Genomic DNA, 15,676 nt, shown 5'->3' with positions numbered 1-15,676 from the left:
TCAGGAAATGCCTGCAGGAGCCATCATGGGACAGATGGATCTCGGAGGGCCCCCCTCCTCATCTCGCCTCTGCCCTGCCCCCACCAAGCATCTCAGATGGTGAGAGCTGGAAGGGCCCGGGAAAACCTCCCTGTCTGAGAGCCACGGGGGAGCGGTAACTGCCCCCAAGGTCTCCACCTGGAAATCAGAGGGCAGCCACCTGTGCCTCGGCCACCCCACACCCCTGCAGGGGCTCTCAGTTCTCCACCCCTCCCTTCTTCCTTCCCCACCCCCACCCCCACCTGCCCACCCCCTTGGGGATCTGGCAGAATAAACGCACTGTCTTTACTCCAGCCCCCAGCCCGGCCCAACTGGCAGCTCGTCGCCGGCATGCTGCCTTTGCCCAGACATGGCAGAGGGGCACTGGCGGCTTGGAGATGGAGATGATTTTCCCTTGGGCCGTGGGGAAGATGGGGAGGGGAGCGGCTTGCTCCCCCCGCCCCAGGTGAGGGGAGAGGGCAGGGCTGCAAGTCCAGACAAGAGGCAGAGGGAGAACAGGGCTTCCCCAGCTCACAGGGTCGGGGCATCCAGCCCTGGGGCGGGGGGAGGGGGGGGCGGGTGCTGTGTGGAAAGCCACTTATCCTTGCACCAGCTGGCCTGGGTCCTCATTCCAGAGCTGCAAACTTCAGTTCCTGCAAACCAATGCTTTCTAGACTCCCGAGGTGAACATTTGCCGGGGTGGGGGTGGGGGGCATGGACGTGTCCCTCCCCTTCCACTGCACCGGTTCCTCTTCCTTCTTCGGGTCGGCCTCCCCCTCCTTCCTGCTCCCACCTACCGATTTGCCTCTTTGTGTCTCCTCTTTCCTGCCCTGTCCCTTCTCTCTTCTCCCTCCTCTTCCCTCAGCGCCCCCCTCCTTAGCTCCCCTCTCCCTCCTTCCCCTTTCTCTCCTGGCCCCCTCCTTCTCTTCCGTGTTGGGGCTGCTTTCTCCCTTACTCAGCAAGGTGCTTTATAAGGTGCTGAGGGGCTCGGCCAAATCCAAACCACATTGTCTGTGCAGACACTCTCCGCAAGGAGCAGTCTGCAAACCCAGGGAGAAGGGCTTGAGCGGCTCCCCTCTTCCCCTCCTCCATCCCTCTCCCCTCCTAGCTGCTAGGAGACCTCCTGGCCAGCCTCAGTGCCCGTCACCCACTGGGCATCTGCCTCCTTGACCTTGGCATGGGCATCAAAAGATCCTCAGCTCGCTGGCCAAGAATGTCATTGAAACTCCAGCATTCTGACTGGGGGAGGGGCGGAGGAGGCCCCCCTGAGCACTTCTCCAAGGGTCCCCCCCAAGGCAGGTTTCATCAGAGCTGCTCCTGACTCCCCAGAAAAGCCCCTGCCCCCCACCGCAGGCCATCTTCCCTTTCCCAGCTCTTTTTCTCCTCGTTTAGGGCAGGAAAAAAAAGAAAGAAGAGGGGGAAAAAAAAAAAAAGAAGAAAACCCAACAACAAAGTCTGTCCCACTCCAGTGAGGTAATTGAAAACAAACTTCTTCCCCACCCCCCCACCCCCCCACCTCAGTTCTGGAAGTGCAGAAAAGGGAAGAGCTGCCCTGGGAGCCCCGCTCTGGGCAGGACCGTGCCTCCTTCTCTGACCCGCCTCGAGGGGTGAGGGCAGGGCCAGCAGGGCACCCTTCTTTCTCTGGGGGCACCAGGGCAGGCATGGTGGGGCGCAGGCTCTGATGCCGTTCCGAGAGGAGTCCTCAAGCAGGTCTGGCCCACCACCACCTCTCCCTCCTCCAGGCGGCAAATAGACCACAACAAAAGCAACTTACTACCAAGTGATTTAATTGGTGATCTGGCTTTAGAGCACTCAAGCCTTGGAGACCAAATGACCAAAGAAAAGTCGTGGAGTGGGGATGTCTGCACGACCCGGATGGGAGCGTTTCCTCTGCACTCTCCTTGGAGTCCTCTGTTCGGGGAGACAGGGAGACCCTCCAGGGAGGGTCTGGGCTTGTGGGTCCCTTAGGGATCCCGCCTGGCGAGTCCCTGTCCAGTCCCGAGGGAAGGACAGACAGAGGGGCACTCCACAGCCCAGCCACCCCTACCCCACCACCTGGAAAGCCCACAGCCCCAGCCCCAAAGGCAGGAGAAAGCAGAGTCTTCATGGGAAAGCATTTCACAAGTGGGGACTCTGGGTCTCTCCATCGCCTTGCACCCGAAAGGTCTCGCTGAGTCACCCCTGAAACCTCTGGTGTTGAAACTGGTCCGGTGCCTCGTGCTGATTAATGAATTACGAGTCCCCCACCCATGAGCACTCTCCTGGCCAGGGGCAGAAGAATGAAGAACCCTGTGAACTGGAGGGAAGAGCCCTCTGCCAAGCGCCCTCTTCTTCCCTCCGCACTGGGCAGTGGGCCTGTGATGCCCTCTGCCCGCCCCCCGGGGGGCGGGCATTGTGAGCCGGTTAGTCACCTGCCCCAGCCCGAGCGCCTCGCTCAGCCTCGGCGTTTGGAAATGGGACAGGCGGCGGGACAATAGGCAAGGGGGGCGGTCAGCCCAGACAAAGGGCAGCAGGAAAAACACCATCACTTGCTTCGAAGCCAGCTCGCTGGCATTTGGGAGAATGTGTCATTGCGTTTACTCGGGGTGGGGGGGTGGGGGTGGACGGAGGGGTGGGGAGGTTAGAGATGCTGAGGCAGAGGTAGGGTGAGAGCCGACCCCGCCGGGCCGGGGCCGGCGCCCCAGGCCGACACCCGGGGAGAAGAAAAGGGGCGGCCAGCTCACTCCCCTGCCTCTGGGGAGTTTGCCGCCGGACGGATGCCCTCCCGCCCCCTCCCCCAGGAGGCCCGGGGTGGTACCGCCGCAGCCTCGCCTCACCTCACCCCCCCTCGGTGCTGTGGGAGGGAGAGGAGCCCCAGAAGCCCTCCCTTCCCTCCTCCCCCCTCCTCCCCCCACCCCGGGGAGGGCCGCTACAATTTGTGGTTACAGCTTTACACGTCAGAAAAAAAAAAGTTTGCAGAATGTCCCACACCGAAAAAAAAAAAAAAATCCGAAACCGAGCGAAAAAAACCTGCGAGTGGGCCTGGCGGATGGGATTATTAAAGCTTCGCCGGAGCCGCCGCTCGCCCTCCCACTCCGCCAGCCTCCGGGAGAGGAGCCGCGCCCGGCCCGCCCGGCCCCCAGCCCCATGGACCTCCGAGCAGGTAGGAGTCAGGCGTCCGAGGCCCCGGCCCCCGCCCCCGCCCGGGAGCCGCCAGATCCGGTTCCCGTCCTTGCCCCGGGGAGTCCCGAGCCGGGGCCGGGCTGGGGATCCGGGCGCTGCCCCCGCCCGCGGGGCTCGGGCCGGGGTGGGGGGGCACGGCCGGGCGCCCTCGAGAGGGGCCGGGCGGGGACGCGGCATTCCTGGAGTCCGCTCGGCGGGGCCGGGAGCTGGCCGGAGCGCGGCGGGCGGCCCGGGCGACCCGCAGACCTGGGAGGCGGCCACCTGGAGCCCGGCGAGGCGGGGTCCCGGGACCCCAGAGGACCGAGCCCCGCGCCAAAGTCGGGAGAGCGAGTCCGAGGAGGGAGCGGGTCTGCGGGAGGAGACGGCGCGCGCGGAGGAGGAGGGGGCCGGGAGAGGAAGCGAGCGGGAGGGAGGGGGGCTCGGGGGAGCCCGAGGCCCGGCCGGCGGGAGGCGAGGGGAGGCCGACACCTCGGGCCGCGCCGCTCTCCCTCCCCGGCCCGCCGGGAGGGGAGGGCGGGAAGGAGGGCGGGCGAGCGGAGAGAGGAGGGCGGAGGGCAGAGCCGCGCCGGGCTGGTCCGGGCCGGGCCGCGGGAGTCGCGGCTTCCTCGCTGCGCGCCGCGCGGCCGGAGCCCACCATGCTGCCTGTGGCGGGCGAGCCGGCGGCAGGTAGGGGCCGGGCGGCGGCCGCGAGCCCCCCGGGCCGGCCCGCCGTGGCCTGGGAGTGATTAGTGCGGGCGGGCGTGGCGAGGTGGGGGGGGCCGGTGGCGGGCGCAGCCCGGCCGGACCGGGTAGCAAAGTCTGTCACCGGCCGGGGAGCGGCGGCGGCGGCCGCTCGGCCCCGGCGGCCCGCGGGAGGGCGGGCAGGGAGTGGACGGCGCGGGAAAGGGCAGCGGCCCGGCGGAGCCCGGAGCCCCGGCGCCCCCGGACCCCGCCCCCGCCCCCGCCGCCGGGAAGGGAGCGACCGGGCGGGAGCGGGCCGGGGGCGGGGCCGGGGGCGCCGGGGCCACACAGGGGGAAGGCGCCGCCGCCGCCGCAGGGAGGGGGCCGGGAGCGAGAGGTCGCCGCCGAGGCGGGGGGGGGCGGGCGAGCGGGCCGAGCCCCTCGAGGGAACCCCCAGGCCTCGGGCTTCGCCAGAGTCCCCTCATCCCGGCTCTCCCCACCTTCCTTCCCAGCGACTCCGCTCTGCGCTCCAGATGCCCTCCCCAGACTCCCACCTCCCAGAGGACGCGTCCCCGCTTCCTCCTGCGCCCGGCCCGGCCCGCCCCGCTGGGGTAGGAGGGGGCTGCCGGGAGGGGAGGGGCGGCTGGAGGTCCGGCTTGGCCGGCGCGGTCCGAGCCTCGGAGAGCGCCTGTGGGGGGCGGGGTGCCACTGGACGCGCCCCTCGGTTGGGCGGCCTCTGACCCTGACCCCTCCGGGCTGACACCTCTGTGCTTTCCCTGTCCCCACGGAGCCCCTCCCCGGCTGCGGGAGCACACGTCTGCCCTTCCCGCGGGACGCGGGGATACACCGCCCCCCACCCCGACGGAGCAGACCCGGTGCCCCCACTGGCTCAGACACGCTCGCTGCCCAGGAGCCAACCGGGGGAGGAAGGAGGCAGCAGGCAGCGGTGGCAGCGACTGTCCCGCCGCAGCAGCCTCGAGGTCTCCCCCCCCCCCCAGCCGATGTAATGGCTCCCTTTCCCCCTGGCAGAGCCCTGCGCGGGCCGGTCACACTTTTGCACACCCCCCCTCGGCACTAGCTACTCTGTTAGTGACACTTCACATTCCTCCCCACAATCCCACCTGTCTATTCACACTGTGGCTCCTGCACGCTCCCCGAGCCCCTCCCACACTCTCTGGATAACAACACCCTTTCAAGCATACCCGCACCATTGCTGGACTATTTCCTTCATTTTGCGCTACCCCCCCGACACACACCCCCCTCCGCGCCCCCATGCCTGCTTTCTGCCCGGCTCCACCCAGGGTCCTCTTGTGGCACAGCCCCGACCCTCAACTCCAACAAAAGCCCTACTCCTGGGGTGGGAACACACTCCTCAAGGCTGGGAGGTGGCCGCCCATCTGCTTCTTTCCCTGGGCCTCAGTTTCTACTTGTCATTTAGGCTGGAAGAGAAGGGCAGGGAGGGGTCTGCTGAAGAGGACAGCAGAGCCGGAGGGCCACGTGGTTTGAAAAGCTGCACAGTGGGACCCCATCACACAAGCCCAGCCACTGGATGGGCTGGTGACAGAGAGGTCTCCTGACTTTGGGCCCACCGTTTACCCACTCCCTAAGCCGCTTCTCAGTAGCCTAGGGGATAGGGAACCAAGGAGAGGATGGAAGGGAGAGAAGGAAGACAGGGGAGGTACAGCCAGCCCAGAAGACCAGGAAAGCTGGGCTGTTCCTTTGGGCCTTTCTCTGAGAACGGGGGCTGGGGGTGACCCCCAGGGCTGTTCCCTGACTCTCTCACCACCGTGGACCCAGCACCCCTTCAGTGGCTGCGTTCCCGTGGTGCTCCCCCACTGACCCCTCCGAGGTCCCCAGGGTGCTGAGCCTGGCCTGGCCTCAAGGCAGGGCCTTCACTCTTGCTTGGACCCTCAGCCCAGCGCCTCTGGGCAGCGCCTCCCAGCTCCTACCTGTCGGGCTGACGGCTCTGAGCCACCAGTCCAAGGCGCAGAGTCTCCTGGCTGACTGGTCCTCCCCACCATGACTGCCCTGGCTCGTGTGCACTGCTGAGCCCCCTATCTTTCCTGACTGAGGTCAGACTGGGGGAGACGGGCTGAGGGGGGCAGCTGCCTAGAGACATGCATCCATGTGGTCTGCCTGCCTGTGCAGCCATGTCAGGGTGGCCATGCGCGTGCGTGGGCTGAGTGTGTGTGTGTGTGTGTGTGTGTGTGTGTGTGTGTGTGTGTGTGTGTGTGTGTGTGTGTGTGTGTGTGTGTGTGTGTGTTCATGAGGGGGGCCTTGGTTCCCAGGGCCCAGGGATCTGGATGGAATTAGGGGCTGGCCGGGGCGGGGGCCAGGATGGGGGGGTGGCGGGGGGCCCCCGCAGCAGGAAATGTGAGCTGCTCTCATTAGCTCCTCACGTGCTCAGCCGGATTTATAAACACAGGGGAAGACGGGATGTAAACAATCAGTGGGCAGCAGCCAGAGGCAGAGTTGGGGCGGGGGCGGGGCTGGGGGCCACGGCTGGGGGAGGGGGCCCAGGACATAGCCCCCCACTGCCGGGCCCACCTGCACACCCTGGCCTGCAGAGGAGGGGGAGTGTGAGACTCCAGGGTGCCCCCGGCACTTGCCGTCCTAGGGACACAGGCATGAGTTCCAGGGCCCACGGCTAAACCACAGGTGTTCTCTGCCCAGACAGCTCTCAGTTTTGCCGCCTGAGAGGTGCTACATCTTGCCCAGAGCAGCGGCCATCCCGACAGAGAGGAGAGCCCTTTGGCCTTCTACTCCCCTCCTGCCTCTTCTCCCTCTGGATTTCTGAGGCTCCTTCCCTCTTGATCCCTCAGATCCTTCAGCTCTCTCCCCCCACCCCCCCCAGCCTTCAGTGACACAGTTACCTCAGAACTGAAATATTCCTGGAAACACCGGCCTTGTCTGGTTAATTTCATGAGCCGTTTTTCTGCCCAGATGACTTCGCTCTTGTTTTTCCAGAGGCTTCTCCCTGTGCCGTCCCTGTGTAGGGAGCCGGTCCTCCCCAGGGATGTCCCACAGGGCCCAGACAGGGAGGGAAGAACAAGGCCCAGAACTGGGTTCCTGAGCCCGCGCCCCACCTTCTGTGGGCCGGGCAGAGCCAGTCCTCGAACCCTGGCTGGCAGGGCTGCCCAGAGCAGCGTGGGGTAAAGAGCCGAGCCTAGCTCCTCACTGCCGATTCTGCCGGGACCCTCGGCGTCATCACTGAGGAGGAGACCGGACTTAGTCCCAGGAGGACCGCTCCCTGCTCAGCAGGTCTCCAGCCCTGAAACTGAACCCTCACAGTGCCCATAGGATCCTGGGCACTCAGCCAGACGGCGGCTGAGGGCAGCAGAGGAGAAGGGCCTGGAGTGGTCTGGGGATGTGAAGAACAGGGAATAGAAAGGAACTCAGGGGGACTTCCCTGGTGGTCCAGTGGTTAAGACTCAACTCGTGTACTGCAGGGGGCACGGGTTTAATCCCTGCTTAGGGAACTAAGATACCCCCAATGCTGCTCAGCGCAGCCAAAAAAAGGGGGGGGGGAGAGAAAGAAGGGAGCTCAGAGTCAGCAAGAGCTAGGGGTGGAAAGGAAGGATGAGGAGAGGACCATTTGGGAGGGAAGCCACAGGCTACAGATGGAGAAGAGGAAGAGGGGAGCCTGTCTCCCCAGGCAGCAGTTATGGGTCTGGCCCTGCCTTCTGTCCTAAAACACACGTGGGTGGGGCACGTGTGTGCGTGCGTGCACACACACACATATTCTCAAACAAGAGCCCTTCACTCAGGACGGCAGGATCCCTGAGACTAGAGGCATGCTGTTACCACGCTCCATCAGTGCAGCTGGTGCCAGCGCATCTGAGAGAGCCAGACCCACCAGCGGGCCACTGCAGAAGGGCCCAGCTGAGCCCTGCCCTCCACAGAGACCTTCCAGACCGTGTGAATCCTAAGCCCTCCGAGGCTGCAACCCTCTCTAAACCCCTGATCCAGCATATGACTAAGTCTAAACCAGCCTGGTCTTAATTCTTCCTAACTCCACACTTACCATTACTCTAAGTACAATCAACTTGTTAAACCTGTATCCAACTTATTTCTATCAAAGCAACATATATCATTGTAGAAAATTTGACAGGATATAATCGAAACTAAAAAAAGGAAACCACTGTCGACCTCACAGCTCCCCAAGCTCAAAACCCAAACTAGCCCTACTGAGTGACATGCCATGTCACTAACCCCATCAGACAGCTACATCAACAAATGCACAAACTTCAGCTCTAGCCAACCCTCTGCCTGCCCAAACCTAACCACATCCCCCAGCTGGACTCAAACCTCAACCACACTCAGTCAACCAAATCCCAATAAACTAACCTGAAACTTTAAAAGGAACCCAGTCCTTAAACCTAACCTAGCCCAGTACCAATTACAGCCTTACTCTCTGCTAACCCTCATTGCCATTGCCAGTCCCAAGGCCCACTGAATCCTGGTCTAGTGCTCTTGACCTTGAACCTCACCTAAAACCTGGGAACATCATGTTTCCCAACGGTCGAGTCTGTCCTCACAGCTCTGACCCCTGGCCTCTGATATCCTGTGGGGCCCAAACTCTTCAGCATCATCAGTGGACAAGCTGCTGCTGCTAAGTCGCTTCAGTCGTGTCGGACTCTTAGCGACCCCATGGACTGCAGCCTACCAGGCTCCTCCATACATGGGATTTTCCAGGCAAGAGTACTGGAGTGGGGTGCTATTGCCTTCTCCGCAGCGGACAAGCGGGACTCATCAAATACATCACATGCTGTCTCTGCCCCACCCCCGCCCTGTATTCATGGCAGACCGATCCCCAGGTCTCATTCAGGTCTAACTTTCCCCCATCTGATACCCTAGAGGAGCATGGGGCAAATCTCACTGCAGCCGGCCTCTCAGAGCGAACACCACATTTCCTTCAGTCTAACGCGACCCTGCACTTAACATGCGCCGGAATCGCATCCCGGAATGTACCACCCACCTGAGCCAGCCCCATGTCCTTCAGCCCGCCCGGCCCTGGTGTCCACAGCTACAGCTTGCCTCTGACCCTGGTGGTCTGACCCTGCGTCCTGCCTCTGGCTTGACTCCCACTCGTGGCTGCCTCTTGCGCATCCCTCTCAGGGCTGACTTCTCTCAACTTGAATCTCTGACACGTGCTGTTTCCCAACCCCTGGGCTCCCCCTAAGCTGCAGAGGGTGGGAGAGAAAGCCAAGGGACCGCTGGAACCCACGACTACTGATTCTGATTCACATCCCTTGGCCTGTCCCCCGACATACGCACACACACACACACGTACCCCACACACATAGCGACTCTTAGCTGACACACAGATGCTCTCCGGTACCTCCTGGTAGACACACAGGCCAAGTCCTCGTCCTCAAACACAAATACGCCTCCATGAGCACACTCTCTCTGGCCGGGAAGCGCCCCTCCTCCATTCTGCCTGCTCCCATCTGGTGTCCCACCCTCGCCACGCTCCCGCCCAAGGTGGGGAGAGACACCTGAGGGGCTGCCAGCTGCCTCCTGGGCCGGGCCGCCCTCACGCTCCTCCCTGTCCCGTCCACAGGGGACTCGTGGGGGATGCTCGCGTGCCTGTGCACCGTGCTCTGGCAGGTCCCTGCGGTGCCAGCCCTCAACCGCACCGGAGACCCGGGGCCCGGCCCCTCCATCCAGAAAACCTATGACCTCACCCGCTACCTGGAGCACCAGCTCCGCAGCTTGGCTGGGACCTATGTGAGTATCCGGGCCGCTCAGGGGCTGGCAGTTGGGTGGCGAACGGGGGTGGGGGAAGAGAGAACACCAAGAGACCGGGGGTCCCGGTAAATGACGGGGTGATGGGAAGGGGCTTGGGCTCCCAGCAGTCCCCCTGGCTGGCCCATCTCCTGCCCTCCCTCTTGGGGAAGGTGCCCCCTCCTCCCCATCCCTGGCCCCAGGACTAGGCATGTGGGCAGGCCTCGCACCCGCCTTGGCCCGCTGCCGCACTGGCTGCCGGCCCGGCCGCCCGCCTCCCCCTGAGGGCCGGGGAAGTCTCCTCTGTTTACACCGTGTTGTGGTGTTTCTCGCCCGGGTGGGGCTGGGTGGGGCTGGAGGGCCCCACCCCCCCCTGCCTCTGTTCCAGCTCGCCTCTGCCCCAGACCTGGGGCCCTGCTGCTCTGGACCCATGGGCCTCCCTTCAGTCTGCCTCTCCCATCCTAGCTGGGCCTCCTAAGGGGGACCTGGGGAGAAAAGGGGGCTGTAGGGAACCCCGGCCAGGAGTGGCAGGGGGCCTTGGGGTGCGGATGGAAGCTATGCCATAAGGATCTGGGTGTGGTCCGGAGGTGCTCAGAGAGCCCAGGAGAGAAGGGAGGAGGGTCGGGGTTGCCGAGGACCGTGGGGAACTGGCCCCTCTTCCCGTGTTCCTCTTCCACATCCCAGACCCTACTCTGGAGCCAGGGAAAGCAGGGGGAGGAGGGTGACGGGGGAGCTGGCTCCAGCCCCAGGATACACCGAGGAAATTAGTTTGTCTCTGAGCTTGTCAGCGTGTGAACCTCCCCCTGGGCCCTTGCCTATCCCAGGCCTCGCCTCTTGCTTCTCCCTCTCTCTCCCAGCTGAGCCGGCTCCCTCGCCCTCTCCCTGGGCCCCAGGCCTCTCCCCTGAGGGTTGGCAAGGCTCTGTCCTCTTCCCTAGACTGTCTTCATACCCTTCCTCCTGCCCAGCTCTTGAGATGGCCCGTTTCTGCCTCCAGCAGCCCTGCGCCTCTGAGCCCTTCTCTGGGGGAGGCCTCAGCGAGGGCCGTGGCCCCTACCCTCCAACGAGTGGCCCAGGCTCGTCAGGGACAGGCGTAGCTTGGGTGCTCCCGGGCCCTCTGCCTTCCCACCCGCGCTCTCTGCCTTCCCGTCCAGGAAACCTCTGCTTGACTCTGCTACCCGCCCTAGCTCCCGACCCTTTTTCTTCCCCAGGCTTCCCCTGCCAAATTTCTTGAAGGAGTGGTCTACACCCTCTGCCTCCACTTCCTCTCCACCCACTCACTCCTTAACCCCTGCAATCTGGCTTCCAGGCCACTGGAACGGTTCTCTCCAAGGTTGTCAGGCACCTCGCTCCTGCCAAGCCCAACGGTGTTCCTGAGACTCACTCTCCTTGCTCTCTGTTTTGCAGCCCTGCTGCTGAGCCCTGCTGCCTTCTCGAGCTCCTCTTCTTGGCTCTGGACTCCCCTGGTCCACCTTCACCTCTGTGGCCTGGCCTCCTGGGTCCTCAGGGCTCCTCTTCTGCTCTGCCCCACCCCCGAGGGGCGCTCTCCCAAGGCTTGTACTCTCAACCCGTCAGCACGTCCTTCCTGAGTTTCTCCTGCGTGTTCTTCTCTTTCTGCACTTCTCCATAGGGGAGCTCATCGCCCTCGTTGCTTCAACTGTCACCTCCATGCCAATGACATCCCTGGAGAAACTTAGGGGATGCCTAGCATGGAGACGGGGCCAGTGTCAGGGGACGCAGGAAATAGAAGCTTTGGGGGCGAGCATCTCCCAGCAGGCCAGCCGGCTCCTCCGCCCCCCCTCCTTCCCCATCGTCCTCTCCTTTTCACAGCTGAACTACCTGGGCCCCCCTTTCAACGAGCCTGACTTCAACCCCCCTCGGCTGGGGGTGGAGACTCTGCCCAAGGCCACTGTCAACCTGGAGGTGTGGCGAAGCCTCAACGACAAACTGCGGCTGACCCAGAACTACGAGGCCTACAGCCACCTCCTGTGCTATCTGCGGGGCCTCAACCGCCAGGCCGCCACGGCCGAGCTGCGCCGCAGCCTGGCCCACTTCTGCACCAGCCTCCAGGGCCTGCTGGGCAGCATCGCGGGCGTCATGGCGGCTCTGGGCTACCCGCTGCCCCAGCCTCTGCCCGGGACTGAGCCCACCTGGGCCCCTGGCCCTGCCCACAGTGACTTCCTCCAGAAGATGGACGACTTCTGGCTGTTGAAGGAGCTGCAGACCTGGCTCTGGCGCTCGGCCAAGGACTTCAACCGACTCAAGAAGAAGATGCAGCCTCCCGCCACCGCGGTCACCCTGCACCTGGAGGCCCGTGGCTTCTGATCTCTGACCACCCTCTCCTCCCCTTCCTCCTTCCAGCCCTGCTCCCACTCTAGGAGGGAGAAACGCGTACACCAACACTTGTTGAGCCAGGAGACAGAAGCTGTGAGCCTCTAGCCTCCCTGGACTTGGAGGAGGGTGTGATGCAATAAGGCCCATCCCCCCCTGGCCTCCCTAAGTCCTACGGGTCTGAGGAAGAGGTGCAATAGGCCCCATCCCATTTCCACAGGACATCATGCTCAAGGGCACCCAGAGTGGCTGCAGTCGGTGTGAGGCTCTTGCAGCTTCCTGCTTCCTGCCCACCACTTGCCAGCGCCCACCCAGCCCCTCAAGTGGCACTTCCAGGAAGCATGCCTGTAGGGCAGGGACGGGGGGTACCATCACATGTGCCTTTCTGGGGTGAAACCCTTTGGCTGCCCTGCTCTCCTTGGATGGGTGTTGCTCCCCCACCCCTCAAACAACTCAATACATCCACTTCAGGAAACACACGGTGGCCAAGTCCAGATGGAAGAGATGTGATGAAAAATGGAAGAGGTGGGGTCTGCAATGGAGGTAATACTGAAAGCAGAGGGGCAGGGACAGACTGGACCCAGGGGTCACCAAGGCGATCCGTGGCACAGGGTGTCATCCAAAAGGACATGGCCTTGAATTTTCTTGCCAGCTTCAGGGTGCCTCCCCTCCGCCCCCTTTCCCAGGGTATCTGTGGGTTGCCCAGGCTGGGGAGGGCAACCACAGCCACAACCACAGAATTTCCTGAAAGTTTACATTGCGGTAGCATTTCGGGGTACGGGGGCAGCTCCCCTAGGCCCTGCCCCCCAGCCCCACCCAACTCATGACTCTTTTAAGTTTGTTGTATTAATATTTATTTATTTGGAGATGTTATTTATTAGATGATATTTATTGCAGAATTTCTATTCTTGTATTAACAAATAAAATGCTTGCCCCAGAACATCATCTCTTTGCTTGACCTTGCCCCACCCCTGGCTCTCATCCATGTTCTCCTGGCCTTCCCTCCGCCCACCCCCAGCCCTAGGCTCCCACACCTGCTGATGGAGGGCCAGAAGCCCAAGGGTTAGCCCAGGAGATGCCAAGAGCCGGGGAAGAGGCTCTCTCCCTTGGGTCCACCGGGAAGACGCTCCTGCCCCTCACCCACCCTCTTCTCTTATTGTTTAGTCCCTCAGTCGTGTCTGGCTCTGTGACCCCGTGGACTGCAGCAGGCCAGGCTTCCCTGTCCTTCACCATCTCCCTGAGTTTGCTCAAGACTCATGCCTATTGAGTCAGTGGACTCAACCATCTCATCCTCTTTCATGCCCTTCTCCTTTTGCTTGCAGTCTTTCCCAGCATCAGGGTCTTTTCCAGTGAGTTGGTCCTTCGAATCAGGTGGCCAAAGTACTGGAGCTTCAGCTTCAGCATCTGTCCTTCCAATGAGTATTCAGGGTTGATTTCCTTTAGGATGGACCGGTTTAATCTCCTTGCTGTCCAAGCAGTCCTCCCAAGTATCTTCCCCTCTGTCGCATCCCTTCCTCCTCCCAGCCTTTGCTAATCCACCTCACTCCCCTGGATCACGTTAGTGGTCCCATAGGTCTGTCCCTGTGCAAAGCTGTCTATCTGCCCTGTGGCACTCTCTCCAGGTCCCTCAGCTTCCCCAGGACCCCCACCTGTGGCTGCCTATCCGAGCCCCTCTGCAGTAACCCTCACCTTCTAGATACTTTTCATCCCCAGGAAGCACGACAGACTGAGGCCAAGTCACAAGCCTCAGCTGTGATTCTACACTTTGCTCTTCAACATAAAATTAATAGAGGACAGAGAACAACTCACACTGCAATGCAAGCAAATAAGACAGATGCTGTTCAAGGATGTTGTTGTCGTTTAGTTGATCGGTCATGTCTGGCTCTTTGCAACCCTATGGACTGTAGCCTGCCATGCTCCTCTCCCCATGGGATTTTTCAGGCAAGAATACTGGAGAGGGTTGCCACTACCTTCTCTAGGGGATCTTCCCAACTTAGGAATCAAAGCCTCGTCACCTGCTTGGCAGCCAGATTCTTTACCACTGAGCCACCTGGGAAGCCCCAGTCGAGGATGACCTAAGCTCAAATTCCAGGTCCATAACCTACCAGCTGGGTGACCTTGGACAAATGATTTAAAGCTCTCTATTGTCCAGTTTCCCCATCTGTAAAATGGGTAAAATTAACACCCTTATAAGAATGTTGGAAGGGAAAAGAGACACAATGAAGGTAAAATGCCTGGCTGAGGCACCAACGATCCATAGTCACAGATGACTGATGTCAGCATATCGGGATACTCCGGTGAAGAGCCGCTGGGTGGATCAATGGGCTAATTGTTCCCAGGTAATACGGGGATATTCTACCAGGGCCTCTTGCAGACAGTGCCCTAAACGAAGGGAGTAACAAATGAGGGTGATGTCAACCAGTTGACAGATATTTTGAAGGCCTAATTACCTGCCCATCACTGTGCTGACTGGTGTGGGAACGCCAGACGGAGGCCAGGACCTGACTCGGCTGCTGCCCTCATAGAGCCTGCAGTCTCTCTGGGAAGAAACTGGGCTCCCTGAGCCCATAAGGAACAAAAGCACAGAAGCCTGCTCTTGCAGATAGACCCTGGGAGGTGGTGACAAGTGCAGAGTCACTGGAAGCGGGAGATCTGGGAGTCCCGGTGCGGGAGGGGCGAGCCAGGCTCTGTCAAAGGTCCCTGAGTCACCTGGCCCAAGTGGGGAGGACACACCCACCCTGAGGGGTCCAGGCGTGGCCAGGGACACCTGCAGGTCCCACCACCCGCCAGCCTGAGGAGGTAGAAAGAAAAGGGCATCTGGGCTGTCTCCACGCAGAGGTTGTTCTGTGAGGCACCAGGCAAGGGGCTAAACAGGATGCAGGCTGAAGGAAGGTGCTTCCCGCCTACTGGGTGCTTCCTGGGGGCAGATTCCAAGTCTTCCCCATCTCCCTCTCCAGCACACAGCTCAGGCTCAAGCTCAAGCCCAAAGAAGGTGTTCAGTGAGCGTGTGGAACAAAACCATCCAGGAAAAGGGACCAGCCCCCGCCCCATCCCCACCCTCTGCCAAATGCTAGAATCCAAGGCAGAATTTGATTAAGTGCAGAAAGACGCAGGCGAAATACTATTTGAAGGAAGGACTGATGGCATCCAGGCGGGTGAGGGCCCTGCTGGTCTGCGAGCTCCACTGGGGAGGAAGTGGCGTCTGCAGTCCCCATAGTATTCCCAGCACCCAGGACACAGCGGGTGCTCCTGAGGGGGATTTGACACCGTTCCTGGAGGGTGGGCAGGACCAGGGCTGGTTGTGTCCACCTCATTTTTAACCAGGTAGTATCTTGAGGGCAGGCTCCACTGTGTATTCACTGTTGTATGCTTGAAGCATTTTCCCATAATGATAAAGTATTTGATGATCCAATTTGAAGAGCGTCAAGACTGCAATACGTGAAAAGCCAAGAGAAGAGCATTTCAAGGAGGCAGCCCCAGGAGATAGGAGAGGAGATGTGGGGAGAAACTGCACTGGCTTTGGTCACCAGGGAGTCATGGGCCACCTTTGCAAGAGCAGTTGAGAGACACTGAATTGTGGGATTAAAGAAGGAGGTGGTAGGAAGGAAGGTGGAAGAATAAACCTATTCCCTCCAGAGTTTAGTGGCAAAGGGAATATCTAGAGCGAGCGGCAGGATCAAGGGAGGTGGTTGCTTGGGTGGTTTGCTGTGGGCGTTTTTACCTGCAGGAGGGCAGGACATGTTGCTGTGTGGGGGTGGTGGGGGAGAAGGACTGAGACGTT

The 15,676-nt window shown here is 61.6% G+C and overlaps 1 protein-coding gene across 4 annotated transcripts; it reads left to right on the top strand.

The window, feature by feature from the left end:
• The first annotated feature begins 2,948 nt into the window (after nucleotides 1-2,948).
• CLCF1 (cardiotrophin like cytokine factor 1) lies at nucleotides 2,949-12,835 on the top strand. 4 transcript variants are annotated; one of them, XM_065937884.1, is made up of 4 exons: nucleotides 3,217-3,497; nucleotides 4,353-4,451; nucleotides 9,404-9,570; nucleotides 11,395-12,835. In XM_065937884.1, the coding sequence occupies exons 3-4, from the start codon at nucleotides 9,418-9,420 to the stop codon at nucleotides 11,887-11,889; spliced, it is 648 nt and encodes a 215-aa protein (XP_065793956.1). In that variant the 5' UTR covers nucleotides 3,217-3,497; nucleotides 4,353-4,451; nucleotides 9,404-9,417; the 3' UTR covers nucleotides 11,890-12,835. The 4 variants fall into 4 exon arrangements, with proteins under 4 accessions (XP_065793955.1, XP_065793958.1, XP_065793956.1 ...); XM_065937883.1 differs by lacking the exons at nucleotides 3,217-3,497; nucleotides 4,353-4,451 and adding an exon at nucleotides 2,949-3,160; XM_065937886.1 differs by lacking the exon at nucleotides 4,353-4,451 and having other exon boundaries at nucleotides 3,216-3,497.
• The last annotated feature ends 2,841 nt before the right edge of the window (nucleotides 12,836-15,676 follow it).

Source organism: Muntiacus reevesi, chromosome 5 (genome assembly GCF_963930625.1).
Source record: "Muntiacus reevesi chromosome 5, mMunRee1.1, whole genome shotgun sequence".
NCBI classification, from domain to species: domain Eukaryota; kingdom Metazoa; phylum Chordata; class Mammalia; order Artiodactyla; family Cervidae; genus Muntiacus; species Muntiacus reevesi.
Note: the sequence above shows the minus strand (reverse complement) of the source record. Positions and strands in the feature narration are given on the sequence as shown.